The sequence below is a fragment of the Mangifera indica genome, chromosome 1 (genome assembly GCF_011075055.1).
Source record: "Mangifera indica cultivar Alphonso chromosome 1, CATAS_Mindica_2.1, whole genome shotgun sequence".
Taxonomy (NCBI): domain Eukaryota; kingdom Viridiplantae; phylum Streptophyta; class Magnoliopsida; order Sapindales; family Anacardiaceae; genus Mangifera; species Mangifera indica.
Genome location: NC_058137.1, coordinates 4438572 through 4453232, shown reverse-complemented (window position 1 = coordinate 4453232; position 14661 = coordinate 4438572). Strand labels below are relative to the sequence as shown.

At 32.4% G+C, this 14661-nt stretch overlaps 1 protein-coding gene across 1 annotated transcript; it reads left to right on the top strand.

The window, feature by feature from the left end:
- The first annotated feature begins 2527 nt into the window (after positions 1-2527).
- LOC123212395 (pleiotropic drug resistance protein 2-like) lies at positions 2528-10359 on the top strand. Its single transcript, XM_044631517.1, has 20 exons — positions 2528-3025; positions 3100-3220; positions 3444-3532; positions 3622-3706; positions 3937-4227; positions 4308-4398; positions 4657-5557; positions 5753-5913; positions 6039-6142; positions 6238-6403; positions 6495-6560; positions 7053-7171; positions 7525-7857; positions 7975-8265; positions 8366-8449; positions 8621-8754; positions 8861-9088; positions 9215-9386; positions 9515-9769; positions 9861-10359. Exons 1-20 carry the CDS (start codon positions 2637-2639, stop codon positions 10131-10133), a joined length of 4353 nt encoding a protein of 1450 aa, XP_044487452.1. The 5' UTR covers positions 2528-2636; the 3' UTR covers positions 10134-10359.
- Positions 10360-14661: the final 4302 nt, after the last annotated feature.

Here is a 14661-nt window from a genome sequence, read left to right as displayed (position 1 = left end):
AACCCTAATGTTTAAAAATTTTATCTCTTTTTGCCCCCCTAAACTTTAAAAACTAAAAATTTTTTCTCAGCCTAAGTTTTAAAAAATGACAGTTTCATCCTATGGTTTGGTTTTGAAATCTCCAACAACTGTTTTGGCTCCATTGTCGACGATCTCTCCCTCTCGAAGCAGCCTCTCCTTCCGGCGAATGCTTTCCTCCCATTTGAAGGCTCGATCGACGTCAGAGACGCCTTGGGAGACAAAGAACTTCGTCTTCCTCGACGAAGTTCTTCCTCTCCCAAGGGGAAGAAGAAGTCGATCGAGCCTCCAAATGGGAGGAAAACATTCGCCAGAAGAAGAGACTGCTTCAGGAGGAAGAGGCCGTCGGCAATGGAGCCGGAACGGTCGTCGGAGATTTCAAAATCAAACTCTAGGGTGAAACTGTCATTTTTTAAAACTTAGGCTGGAGAAAAATTTTAGTTTTTAAAGTTTAGGGGGTAAAATTAGATTCTATTTTATTTTATTTTATTTTATTTTTAATATTATAGCAAAAATAATGATTTTACCCTTACCACCGTTAGGGTTTTGTTAAATATAACCGGCTATGAGTGGGTATTTGATGTTTCCATAGTTAAAGGGGACTTTTGAGAAAACATCAAACCTTGGGTGGGACACAGTCGTTTGGCCTTTTCTTAATGACGGAAGACTAGACAAGTCAGCGCCACGGTTGTATGTCTGTCTGTCTATCTATCAGTGCAGTTGAGGACTTTTGGTCCATAAGATTGGTTTGTTCTTCTAAAGTCCAGCAAAATCTAAAACTAACATTGAGGTCCTCATTAGGCGACAAATGTTTGAATAAATTTTTTAATTCTGAAATATCTCCTATCTTAGTAATCTTTATTTTTTTTATAATTAGTAAACTAAATTTTTTAGTATAATTATTTTTATAAGCCCAATTTAACAAATAATTATATTATACTTCAAATCAAATTAAACTGAACTAAAAAATTATTATTTAACTTGGATTGGTTTATAGTTTTATGCCTATAAAAATAAATTACAATATTATCAATAAAAGATGTATAACCAATCACATTTTTAATTTTATTTCTTAATTTATATATCTATAAAGTTTATTGAATTTTAATTATCTTTATATGTCAATATTATGTCACGTTCAAGATACTAAAATTTTATAATATGCATTAATTTCTAAATAATTAAATATATTGTTAATTATAAATAAGTGAAGTGTTGTAAAAGTTTTAAATCTTGATTAGCAACAACATACTTCTCATATTCAATTTGACTAATACTTTTCAAATATGCAAAATATGTTCCACTTGAAAGAACATGTAGACATATATCTATTAAAAATGGTTTACGGTTTTTTTGGTTTGAAAATCATTCAAACTACAATTTGAACAAAATTACTTTTTAAAATTTTTTTCAACTTAAATCAAATCAAACTAAACTACAAATTTCAGAAGGTTTGATAAGGTTTTTGCGGTTTAAACTGTTTGATGCACACCCCTAATGGTTCGACAATATGACCATGTCCATAAAGTTGTCGTTCTTTTCATTAATCACTAAAAAAAAGTTTGAAAACTTTGTTACACTAATTACATTATAAAACTTAGGGTTCTTCTTAGAGTTTTCATATAAGAGAATTCAAAATATAATTTTATCTGAAGTAAAAGTCTTCAATTCTGTCTAACGAAATATGTGTTTTAAGTGACGAAATATTCTTTCAAATAAAACTCTAGAACACGTGTATTCTTTTTCAAATGCTTTTCCAATGTTTCATCAATCATAAAAGTAAAAGAAGAAGATAATTATGATAATAATAAAAATATAAATATCCGTAATTTGTATCAGTAGAAGGATAAATAGTAAGTATCTACACTTTGCATTTTATAAAAGAAAAAACAATTATAATAAATAACGTGTATAAATTAAATACATATGATAAATTGAATATTTAATAAGAATGATATTGAAATATACCTAACAATTTATACTAACATGACCACGAAAGAAACTAAAACATGATTAAAATAAAAAAAATTAAGATAGTATGTAGTAGAACAAAAACTCTCAAAATTCCTTTAACCTTTTCTAAACAAAATAATGCAAAAGGGCTATTTATGGAATTTTATTCCCACCTCCTCAACAGCTTTCTTAGGAAAAAAAAAAAATTTGTTTAAAATATCCCTAATCTAATAAAAATGTCATATACCAAAAACAAGATTAGTAAGGCATTTATAAAAAATATAAGTGTTAGTTTTAGATTCTATTGGGTCTGAAAGAAATTAAAAAAAATATAAGGCTCCATAATTATGTCACTACTTTGCTCCAAGAAACATTTAATATATGCAGGGCGGAGAATATGGGAGCGGTAAGAAGCATTTATGAATGCTATCTTTCAGAAGATAAGAAAGAGCAATTGTAGAAATTTCTCAACGAACACCCAATTCTGCCATAAAGATATGTGCCTCCATTTTTGACCAACAAACTTGTTAATCATAGTGTAACTGTCACTAAATAACTTATCCGTGAAGCTTTTAAATTAAATGTTTCATGTGCGACGTTAAAGATAATAGTTGAAGTGGATAAAAGCTCTCTGTGATCATACCCTATAGGTATCCAGAATCAACATGGATGCGGCTCTAGCCGGAGATGATCTGGCAAGAACGTTGAGCGGTCGGCTGAGCGGGGCTTCCCCCAGCCGACGGAGCTGGGTGGGGTCCACCAGTTTCCGGGACGCATGGAATGCTTCATCGAATGTGTTCAACCAGAGTGGAAGAGAGAGTAATGATGACGAAGAGGAGCTGAAGTGGGCTGCAATCGAACGGCTACCGACGTTCGATCGGCTGAAGACAGGGATGATAAGACAAGTTCTTGATAATGGAAAGGTGGTTCACGGCGAAGTAGATGTTACTAAGCTTGGAATGCGAGAAAGAAGAGTGTTGATGGAGAATATATTGAAGGCTGTTGAAGAAGATAATGAAAACTTTCTTAAAAGACTTAGACAAAGAATTGATAGGTAGATAATGGTTTTAAGTTTTTCTTTTTTTATTTTTTATTTTTTTTTCTTGAGTTTGTTTTTGTTTGATGCAGAGTGAAAATTGAGATTCCAAAGATTGAAGTTCGATATGAACAATTATCAGTAGAAGGAGATGTCTATGTTGGAAGCAGAGCACTTCCTTCTTTGCTTAATGTTGCCTTGAACAAAATAGAGGTATTTTTATTTTGAATTAATTTATTTTAAAGTATCATTCTCTTTGTTTGTTAGTCGCCTGAAATTCCACTAACTGTTTAATGCATGCACTTTTTTATATTTTAATGTCGTTTCCATTATGGGTGACTTTGAGAGAGTTAATTTTAAAGTTGTTGACATCCTGAGTTTTTCTTTTCTCTTATTGGGCAAACAATTTGGGCGTTTACTTTTTTGTGGAAATCAGAGTGCTCTAGAATTGCTTCGGGTTGTCCCATCTAGAAAGAGAAAAATACAGATTCTTAATGGGGTTAGTGGCATTGTTAAACCATCGAGGTAATTTCATATTATGGGAAAGTGATTCTAGCACTTTTATTTTTTGGATTTTGTTTTGACTAATTTGTAGCTGAAATGAATATATTCAGAATGACACTTCTTCTGGGTCCTCCGGGCGCTGGCAAAACCACATTGTTGCTGGCACTTGCCGGGAAGCTTGACAGAGATCTAAGGGTCAGTGTTTTTGGTCACCTTTTTTACTTTCCACGAATTACCTTGTCTTATTATGTGATTGGAAAAATCATCCACTGAACCCCTCAACTCATACATACAATACAACAATCAACTCTTGCTTACAATACTGAGATGGTTTCTAACAAGTGAATATGCCAAAGAAAAAAAGAACTTCCATGAATGTAAAACTGGACTAAGCAATCTTTTAATTACTTGGGAGTTTCGAATAGGCATCTGGGAAGATCACCTACTGTGGCCATGAATTAAATGAGTTTGTTCCTCAGAGGACGTGTGCATATATTAGTCAACATGATCTTCACCATGGAGAGATGACAGTGAGAGAGACATTGGATTTCTCTGGACGCTGTTTAGGTGTTGGCACAAGATATGAATTACTGGCAGAACTTTCAAGAAGAGAGAAAGAAGGTGGAATTAAACCAGATTCTGAGATTGATGCATTCATGAAAGCCATTTCTGTTGCAGGGCAAGAAACTAGTTTGGTTACTGATTATGCTCTCAAGGTTCAATCTCCATTCTCAAGTTCATGTGTTTTTTTCCTGGTTTATGAGACCAAATATGTGACATTTATTTATGTCGACAGATTCTTGGCTTGGACATATGTGCTGATATTCTTGTCGGTGATATGATGAGAAGGGGTATTTCTGGTGGACAAAAGAAGCGTTTGACAACAGGTATTTTATTTTTTTCTCATAGTCAGCAGCTTTTTGCCATCAGCCCCTACCATGAAATTATAGTGTCAATTTATGTTGCATGTTAGCAGCATAAAATTTTCATTCATCTTTGTGATTTTTATCTCTAACAATTACTTCTTTGGAGAAGAAGTTTCATCCCACCTATTTCAAGTGAATCCAGTAAAGGCTATCCAGAGTGAGCAATTGTAGTTACACAATGAAAGTATAAATGAGAAGTTATTTTCTAAATGAGTGCAGGTGAAATGCTGGTTGGACCAGCAAAAGTTCTTCTAATGGATGAAATATCAACCGGATTAGATAGTTCAACCACTTTTCAAATTTGTAAGTACATGAAGCAAATGGTTCACATCATGGATATAACCATGATTATTTCGCTTCTACAGCCAGCACCAGAAACATATGATCTGTTTGATGACATTATCCTACTGTCCGAAGGCCAGATTGTCTATCAAGGTTCACGTGAGAATGTTCTTGAATTCTTTGAATACATGGGTTTCAAATGCCCTGATAGAAAAGGAGTAGCTGACTTTCTGCAAGAAGTAACCTCCAAGAAGGACCAGGAACAATATTGGTTCAGGAAGAACCAACCTTACAGATTCGTTTCAGTGTCCAATTTTGTACAAGGTTTTGGTTCCTTCCACCTTGGCCAACAACTTGCGTCAGATCTCTGTGTTCCTTATGATAAATCCAGAGTCCACCGTGCTGCCTTGGTGACAGACAAGTATGGTATTTCAGATTGGGAACTGTTTAAGGCATGTTTTGCAAGGGAATGGCTGCTAATAAAGCGCAATTCATTTGTTTATATTTTCAAGACTACCCAGATAACAATCATGTCAATAATTGCCTTTACTGTGTTCTTTAGAACAGAAATGCAAGCGGGTACTTTGCTTGGTGGAGGAAAGTATCTTGGAGCATTGTTCTTCAGTTTAATAAATGTGATGTTTAATGGGATGGCAGAACTTGCAATGACTATTTTCAGGCTTCCTGTCTTTTTCAAACAAAGGGATCACTTATTCTTTCCTGCATGGGCTTTTGCCTTACCTATATGGGTCCTCCGGATCCCATTGTCATTTTTGGAATCAGCAATATGGATCATTCTAACATATTACACAATTGGTTTTGCTCCAGCTGCAAGCAGGTAAAAAAAATTTTCTGATGGTTACAATTTTGTGATGTTTATGACTTTATATCACAATAAATTGGATATAAAACTTTTAAATGCTAGTTTTTGTAAATACGTTTCTATTTTTGTGTTTTTTCATGCCTATAATCTGTGCCATGCTAGATAGTAAAATTTCTTTCATTAACAAATCTTTTCATTTTTTCCTTTTAGGTTTTTTCGACAGTTCTTGGCGTTCTTTGGCATACATCAGATGGCTTTGTCCCTCTTTCGGTTCATTGCTTCTGTTGGAAGAGTAGAGGTTGTCGCAAACACTTTGGGAACCTTCACATTGCTACTGGTTTTTGTGCTTGGAGGATTTATTATCGCAAAGAGTAAGTAGTCTATCAATTTTTCTTATTTAGGTTATTCTCGTTGGTGAAAGCTGTTTATAATCCAATTTCTCTCCTTAAACAATATTTTATTTAAGAGTTCTACTGCTCTAACTTTGTCTCTGCAGACGACATTGAGCCATGGATGATATGGGGCTACTATGTTTCTCCTATGATGTATGGACAGAATGCTATAGTTGTGAACGAGTTCCTCGATAAACGATGGGACATAGTAGGATCTATTAAACTTTGCTCATTCTCCTTTCTTGTAGATAAACTGTATGGTGTGTCTTGTTTTCAAATCTCATATGTTTCAAACTAATGCAGCCCAACAAAGATCCCAATATTGATGCACCTACAATTGGGAAAGTACTTCTTAAAAGTAGAGGTTTCTTCACAGATGAGTATTGGTATTGGATTTGCATCGGGGCACTATTTGCTTTTTCTGTTCTATTCAACATCTTATTTATAGGAGCATTGACTTATTTAAATCGTGAGTTCTATCTTATTTTGGTTTTGTGGTTTTTTGATTGGAAATCAAATTTCAATTCTGCCAACTCTTCTTCTGTGGAAATTATTTTCAGCTTTTGGCGATTCAAAATCCATTGTTGTAGAGGAAAATGGAGATAAAAAGAATCAAGAAATAGAAGGTTATTTCTTTCCTTCCTTTGTTATTTCTTCTATTATTAATGTTGTTAATTGTACTGTTGAAATGCAAACAAGAACGGCTAGCTAGCCACGGATTACCCAATCTCTTTTGCAATAAGAGGTTGACTATTTGTATGTAACCAAAAAGTAGGTGCTAAAAAGGCTAGTTATATAAAAATAATATTTTGTTTAGATAGATTGTAAGTATTCTACATTTATTATGAGATATTTTAGGAGTTTCTTTTGCACCAAAATTGTCATGTTCTATTTGATACAAGAAAGTCAGTATGTTAAACGCATGAACATCTAGTCAATATTGCATAAAGATCCGAAGTTAGTATGTGCTTGGAAAAACACATTATGTAAAACCACAAGGAATATCCTTTGGATTCCTATAACATGTTGCTAAGTGAAATTTTATATGCACAAAGTTTATGTAAACTAAGTTGATATCATAATCTTCGAACTGACAGAAATATTGTGAACAACTACAGAAATTCGGATGACATCAGAAGTTGTTGGGGTTGCTGAACCTAAAAGAGGAATGATTTTGCCCTTCAAACCCCTTTCACTTGCCTTCAACCATGTGAACTACCATGTGGATATGCCTTCTGTAAGTACCTTTCATTTCCGACCATTTATTTTCTAAGGTTTTACTATGTATGCAACCCTTCTTGTCGAAGAAGGCAACTTAATCCTAATTTTTAATGCAGTAAATCCTTTGGCATTTTCATAACCACATACTGAATCTGTTCCATGCTATCAAGAGTTTTGGACTTTAGAAATCTTTACATCGTATAATTCTAGATTAGCTCTGATAATTAATATGGTAGAATAGCATTTCTAAGTCTAAAATATAATTAATGCTTTTCCTTTTTACATTGTCTTTAAATGCATAATATTGTTAAAAAGGTTCTTAATGTTAAGAGTGATTGTTGAGATGAATTAGTGGATCTTGCATACCAGGAAATGAAGAGTCAAGGAGTTGTAGAAGATCGTCTACAGCTACTACGAGATGTTAGTGGTGCTTTTAGACCTGGGATTTTGACTGCACTAGTTGGGGTAAGTGGTGCGGGGAAGACAACTCTAATGGATGTATTAGCGGGAAGAAAGACTGGCGGTTACATTGAAGGAAGTATTAACATTTCTGGATACCCAAAGATGCAAGCCACATTTGCTCGTGTGAGTGGTTATTGTGAGCAAAATGACATTCATTCACCACATGTCACTGTGTATGAGTCTATCATATACTCAGCTTGGCTTCGCCTTTCTTCAAACATAGATAGAAAAACACGAATGGTATGTTGATGAAATTCTTGTATAATAATCACTTCTTATTTTCTTTCTTACCTTCATGTATTGAACTGTTAGCAAATGAACCCATTCTTGTCTGCTTCTCCTTTATGTATCATGTAGATGTTTGTTGAAGAAGTTATGGATTTGGTAGAGCTGAAACCATTAAGGGATGCACTAGTTGGCGTGCCAGGAATAGATGGTCTTTCAACAGAACAAAGGAAGAGATTGACAATAGCTGTTGAGTTGGTTGCTAACCCCTCTATTATCTTCATGGATGAACCAACAACTGGCCTTGATGCTAGAGCTGCTGCAATTGTAATGCGTACTGTGAGAAATACAGTAGATACGGGAAGAACTGTTGTGTGCACAATTCACCAACCAAGCATAGACATTTTCGAAGCATTTGATGAGGTATTGCTCAATTGTTTATAGATTTTATTTATTTTATTTACTTTTTGTGTTTTTTATTATGCATATATTCAACATGCAACGTGGTGTTGTGTTGGCACAGCTACTATTGATGAAAAGAGGAGGGCAAGTCATTTATGCTGGACCCCTTGGTCACCGTTCTCAGCACCTCATAGAATATTTTGAGGTAAGCATTTTCTTTTAACTAATTTTCTGTTGAGTTATATTGAGTAGCAAAATGTAATTTAACTATAAACTTAATCACAATGCTTGGTGCCCCAAATTGTTTCTTTCATTCACCTTTTTATTTGCAAGTTCTTGATTTGAAAAGTGCATTGTGAACAAATATCTATTACAGGCTATACCAGGAGTTCCGAAAATCAAGAATGGATCCAATCCAGCAACGTGGATGCTTGAGGTCACTTCTCCTTCGGTCGAGAGTCATCTGGATATTGAATTTTCTGAAATTTATGCCAACTCCTCTTTATATCAGTAAGTTTGAATTGAATAACAAGGTTGTATATTGTTTCAGTTTTCCTAAATGGCTTGGGATCTTTAAGCGTTGCCTCAAATTACTTCTTCCTCAATTCTCTTTCAGGAGGTGTCAAGAACTTATTAAAGAGTGTAGTACCCCAGCTCCAGGTTCTGAAGACCTCTACTTTCCAACCAAATATTCGCAATCTTTTATTACTCAGTCCCATGCTTGTTTCTGGAAACAGCATTGGTCTTATTGGAGAAACCCCCAATATAATGCTGTCAGGCTCGTCTTGACAGTGATCATTGGTATTTTGTTTGGCCTTATCTTCTGGGACAAAGGACAAAAGACGTAAGTTACTTTGGTAAAATTTTTTCTAACCTTTATGACTGGTATATTTGTTTCAATAACATATTTATTATACTGGATGATAATTCCTTTTCAAATTTAACTAATATTATGTTGTGTCTCAAACAGAACCAAACAACAAGATCTGTTTAATCTTTTAGGAGCCATGTATTGTGCTGTGTTTTTCCTTGGAGCTACCAATGCTACTGCAGTACTGCCTATTGTTTCTATTGAGAGGACAGTTTTCTACCGTGAAAGAGCAGCCGGCATGTATTCTGCACTTCCTTACGCATTTGCTCAGGTAATCAAATGCCATCAATCTGTTTAGGCCTTCTTCATACACCAGGAACTTAATCATTTCCAACTAAAAACTATAGCGTTATGTTAAATTAGCCATTCCTTACTAATTTGCTATTTTTAATTTTGAAGGTGGCTGTAGAGACAATATATGTGACCGTTCAAACTATTATGTACACTCTTATCCTTTACCCCATGATTGGATTTGAGTGGCAAGTGGGAAAATTTTTCTTGTTCTTCTACTTCATGTTGATGAGCTTTATCTACTTCACACTTTATGGAATGATGGTTGTCTCACTGACTCCAAACCATCAAATCTCTGCCATACTTATGTCTTTCTTCCTTACTTTCTGGAACTTGTTCTCCGGATATCTCCTTCCAAGAGTGGTAAGTAAATACAAGCTGATGTTATTCTCTAATCATCAACACATTTCTCATATCCTTTAAAGTTAAATATACTTCATCTTGAATGTTTCAGCAAATTCCTATTTGGTGGAGGTGGTACTATTGGCTTTCGCCTGTGGCATGGACACTTTACGGTCTTGTCAGTTCTCAAGTAGGTAAAAATGATGATCTTGTAGAGATTCCTGGAGCTAATTTGAAGATAACAATGAAGGAATTGCTTAAAGATGGTTGGGGATTCGATTATGATTTTCTTCCAATTGTTGCTTTGGTTCATATTGGTTGGGTTCTCCTTTTCTTCTTTGTGTTTGCTTTTGGCATCAGATTCCTCAATTATCAAAATAGATAGCCAGCCTTGAGCCTACTTTCTATATATTATTACTCTATACTTACTCATACTGAAAGAGGAAACAAAAGATTACCTCTTTTACCTCTTATTTTTCAATTTCCAAGTGTATTGTGGCTCATATACCCAATAGTAGTTTGGCATAACACAGAAGTCAGAGGAGTTTGTAAGTCAGTCTCTGTATCTGTTTATACTAAAATCATTTGTGGCTAAAGGCCACTTCTTTGAATCCTTCATGCCACTTAAAAGCTATGTTTGAAGGGTTCTATTATACTTGTATTATTATTCTATTATAAAAAATCTTGAATTTCATGTAAGAAATGCATTATTATTAAGATTAAAAACTTTGATTTCAAGAGTGGGTTTGAAAATGGTGATGTGTATAGCTCAGTTTAATTTTATATGGATATGGTTGGCTGTTCCTTGAATGGTGAAGAGATATTTGTCTCATAGTGGAAAATATATTGTAGCTTACGTAAACAAAGCAATCACTAATGTATGGATAGATGGGTAGAGAGCATCATTGTCGTTTTGGTGCACACAATCATTCCTTGATATCATTGCAAATCCATTAAGGCAGATGGTTGACGAGAAGTCATCAACAAGGGAAAAGGAAGTTTTAGTTCTTTGGTGGAGTGAATTAAAATTAATAATTATAATAAATTTTTTTTTGTATTTATTTTGAATATATAGATTGACACATATTTGAAATTAAGAATAAAATAATATTTAATTATGTAATTATATATATATAAGTGTATATCTATTTATTATTCAAAATATATATATAATATTATTCTAATAATTAAGACATTAAATTATTTTGGTGTAGAAAATTTTAATAATTAATTATTAAATTTATGTTCATTAGTTTTTATACTAATTTCTTTATTTTTTTGATATTGATTCGAGTTATTTATGTGAATCTAGTATTTTAGTATTAGATTTCAAAAGTTCTAGATATTATTGCAATTCCATTAAGGCAAATGGTTGATGAGAAGTCATGCGCTATGGAAATTTATGAGTTTATGCAATTTGATACATATTTAATTCTTTAGTGGAGTGAATTAAAATTAATAATTAAAGCGTTGAATTATTTTGATGTAGAAAAATTAAATAATTAATTATTGAGTCTATATTATATATATTCATTAGTCCTCTACTAACTTCTTTATTTCTTGATATTGATTCGAGTAATTTTTGTGGATCCGGTATGCTAGTGTTGGGTTTTCAAAAGTCTTTGATACTATTGCAATTCCATCAAGGCAAATGGTTGACGAGAGAAGTCATGCACTAAGAAAATTTATGAGTTTATGCAATTTGACACATATACAGAAGAAGTCAGCTTTAACTCTTTAGTGGAGTGAATTAAAATTAAGGGAAATTATAAAAAATAGCCAAAATACCCTCCTACTAAGCAAAAATGCCCAAATTCACTATTTCTAAGCAAAAATGCGCATGACTTTTTGTAAAATGCTAAAATTACCCTTCCCTTCATTTATATAAACCCTTCTCACTTATTATGAGGGGTTAAATGAAATTTTATTAAAATTAGAGGGACATTTTGATATTAAACATTGTAAGAGTATTATAAATTTCTTAATAAATTTTTAGGAATAGATAATTGAGGGGTCAAATTAAATGTTATTAAAATTGGGGGGTATTTTGATATTAAACATTGTAATAGCATTATAAATGAAATTTTAGGTTTTTTCGAATTTCACGGTTTTATGATATATCAATTCGTATTTTTCAGATTTCTGAAGAATTTTTCGATTGTTACCATTCTAGGGTGTTTCAACTTTTAGAATTTAAATTTCAGTTCTGTTTTTTCAAATTTCATCGTTTTACGATATATAGACTCGAATAACATGTTATGAATAAATAGATATATTGAAATACCCTAGAATGTCAATAATAAAAAAATTACTCAAAAATCTAAAAAACAGATCTAAATTTATAAAACTACATGTTCAAATAGCTTATTAATGAGAAAACCGAAAAATCGATCAAAAATTTCGTAATTACATCGTAAAACGTGTCTAAAAAAGCACATCATAATTACAAATATCAAATTTAAAAATTACATATGAAAAAAGTCTAGTCCGGTCACAAACAAACTCAAAATCATAAAAACCAAAAATCCTAAATTTGATAAAATAATAAAACTGCATAATACACATTGAAACAGTTTTATTTTGGCCTCCAAATTCAGTGCAACCAGCAAAGCTGGTTATCGTTATAGAGCTCGAAACGAGCTTCGCGTTGATATATTATAGGCCCCATAACTCCTCCCGGATCAAAAGTTATGACTGTTCAAAGTCTGTCTCACATAAACCCTATAGTTTTAAAAAAGTTAATTTCCATCCAACCCACGATTTTCACGGCCTGCACACTGTTCAGTGAAAAATTTCACATGGACCCCCGTAGATCTCCCCTTATTCCCCCTCCCCTTAAAATTTTGAAAACGTTAAATTTCCCCCTATCCCAAGGCAGCATCGCAACAGCCCACTGTCACGTGACAAATTTCAAAAAAGTCTACAGTGGAATGATGACTCTCACATAGCTCCCTAATATTTTGAAAACACTAAGTAATCCCCTTAACCCACTGTCAACAGTAGGAGAAATCGTCCGACAGTGGGAAACACTATTCCCACTATCGGACTGTCGAATGTTTTGGAAGAGATTTTCTGTCAAAATTTATCATTTCGGCCTCCAATATCAACAAAAATCAAATCTACATAGACTATAACACAAGACCTCTCAACCAATTCAACGAAATCAATCAAGAATCAAAACATTTCAAGCATTGTTTAAAATCAAAACTTTAAACCCTAAACCACAAAATCTCACTCAAATCTCAATAATATAAATAATAACTTGATTCAAACAAGATGACGGAAGATATTCTAACATGCTGTGCCATTTTCGGTTGTCAAAAACCACGAAAATCGTCGGAAATCTGACCAACAGTGGGACAAGGGAAAATTTTAAATTTTTCCTTGTTTTTGAACAGTGATTTCATAGTGGGAACAAGAGAAATTTGCTGGGTTTATATATAGGCAGTTTCGGTATTTCACAAAAGTTGGGTATTTTTGCTTTAATCTGAATTTTTTGGACAATTTCGTTTAAACCCCTTACTTTTGCCTATTTTTTATAATTTCCCTAAAATTAATAATTAAAGAGTTTAATTATTTTGGTATATGAAAATTTAATAATTAACTATTGAGTCTATATTATATATGTTCATTACTCCTACTACTAAGTCCGTTATTTCTTGATATTAATTAGAGTTATTTTTGTGAATCTAATATATTAGTATTGGGTTTTCAAAAGTCCTTGATATTATTGCATTTTTATTAAGACAAATGGTTGACGAGAAGTCATGCACTATGGAAATTTATGAGTTTATGCAATTCGAAATTTATAAGTTTACACGATTCGATACATATACAGAGGAAGTTAGTTTTAATTCTTTATAAAGTGAATTAAAATTAATAATTAAAGCGTTAAATTAATTTGGTGTAGAAAATTTTAATAATTAATTATTGAGTCTATATTATATATGTTCGTTTATCCTTTTACTAACTCCTTTGTTTCTTGATGTTGATTTAAGTTATTTATGTGAATCTAGTATATTAGTGTTGGGTTTTCAAAAGTCTATGATATTATTGTGATTCCATTAAGACAAATGGTTGAGAAGAAGTTTTGTATTATGAAAATTTACTTATGCAATTCCATATATATATATATATATATAAGTCAGTTTTAATTCTTTTGTGGAATGAATTAAAATTAATAATTAAAGCGTTGAATTATTTTGGTATAAGAAATTTAATAATTAATTATTAAGTCTATATTATATATGTCATTAGTCTTTCTACCAACTCATTTTATTTCTTGATATTGATTGGAGTTATTTCTGTGAATTTAATATATTAGTGTTGGGTTTTCAAGAGTCCTTGATATTATTGTAATTTCATTGAGACAAATGGTTGATGAGAAGTCATGCACTACGAAAATTTAAGAGTTTATGCACTTTGATATATACACAAGAAGAAGTCAGCTTTAATTCTTTATTGGAGTGAATTAACATTAATAATTAAAACATTGAATTATTTTGGTGTAGGAAAATTTAATAATTAATTATTGAGTCTATGTTATATATGTGTTATTTATTTATGTAAAAGGTGAAGAGCTTCTAAAACCCTTCGAATTCACTTAATTTATTTAAATTTCAAAAATTGAGAAACAATAGGTAGTGCATTCAAACATATCCTTAAAATAATGCTTAAAAACTGTATCAAAGAAGTTATGGCCATTACATATCGTTAGGCTAGTGATTTTACATGCATATTGAGTCAAAATGGGTGTGGAGTCTTTCTAATCCAAATAGAAACGGGGGAAAATAAGTTTTAACTGTTCCAACTATTTTTACAGTTAACTCAAATTTTTTCTCCTATTTTTACACTGTCAATCATGTAACTATTCAATAATCCATTCATCTTTTCCTATAAATAGCCAGTAAATT

Excerpts from the sequence above, each read along its gene's own strand:
- LOC123212395 (XM_044631517.1), top strand. The coding sequence starts at position 2,637 with ATGGATGCGGCTCTAGCCGGAGATGATCTGGCAAGAACGTTGAGCGGT. Across the intron at positions 8,266-8,365 it reads TTTTCGAAGCATTTGATGAG|CTACTATTGATGAAAAGAGG; the intron begins GTATTGCTCAAT and ends GTGTTGGCACAG. Across the intron at positions 9,089-9,214 it reads TGGGACAAAGGACAAAAGAC|AACCAAACAACAAGATCTGT; the intron begins GTAAGTTACTTT and ends TGTCTCAAACAG.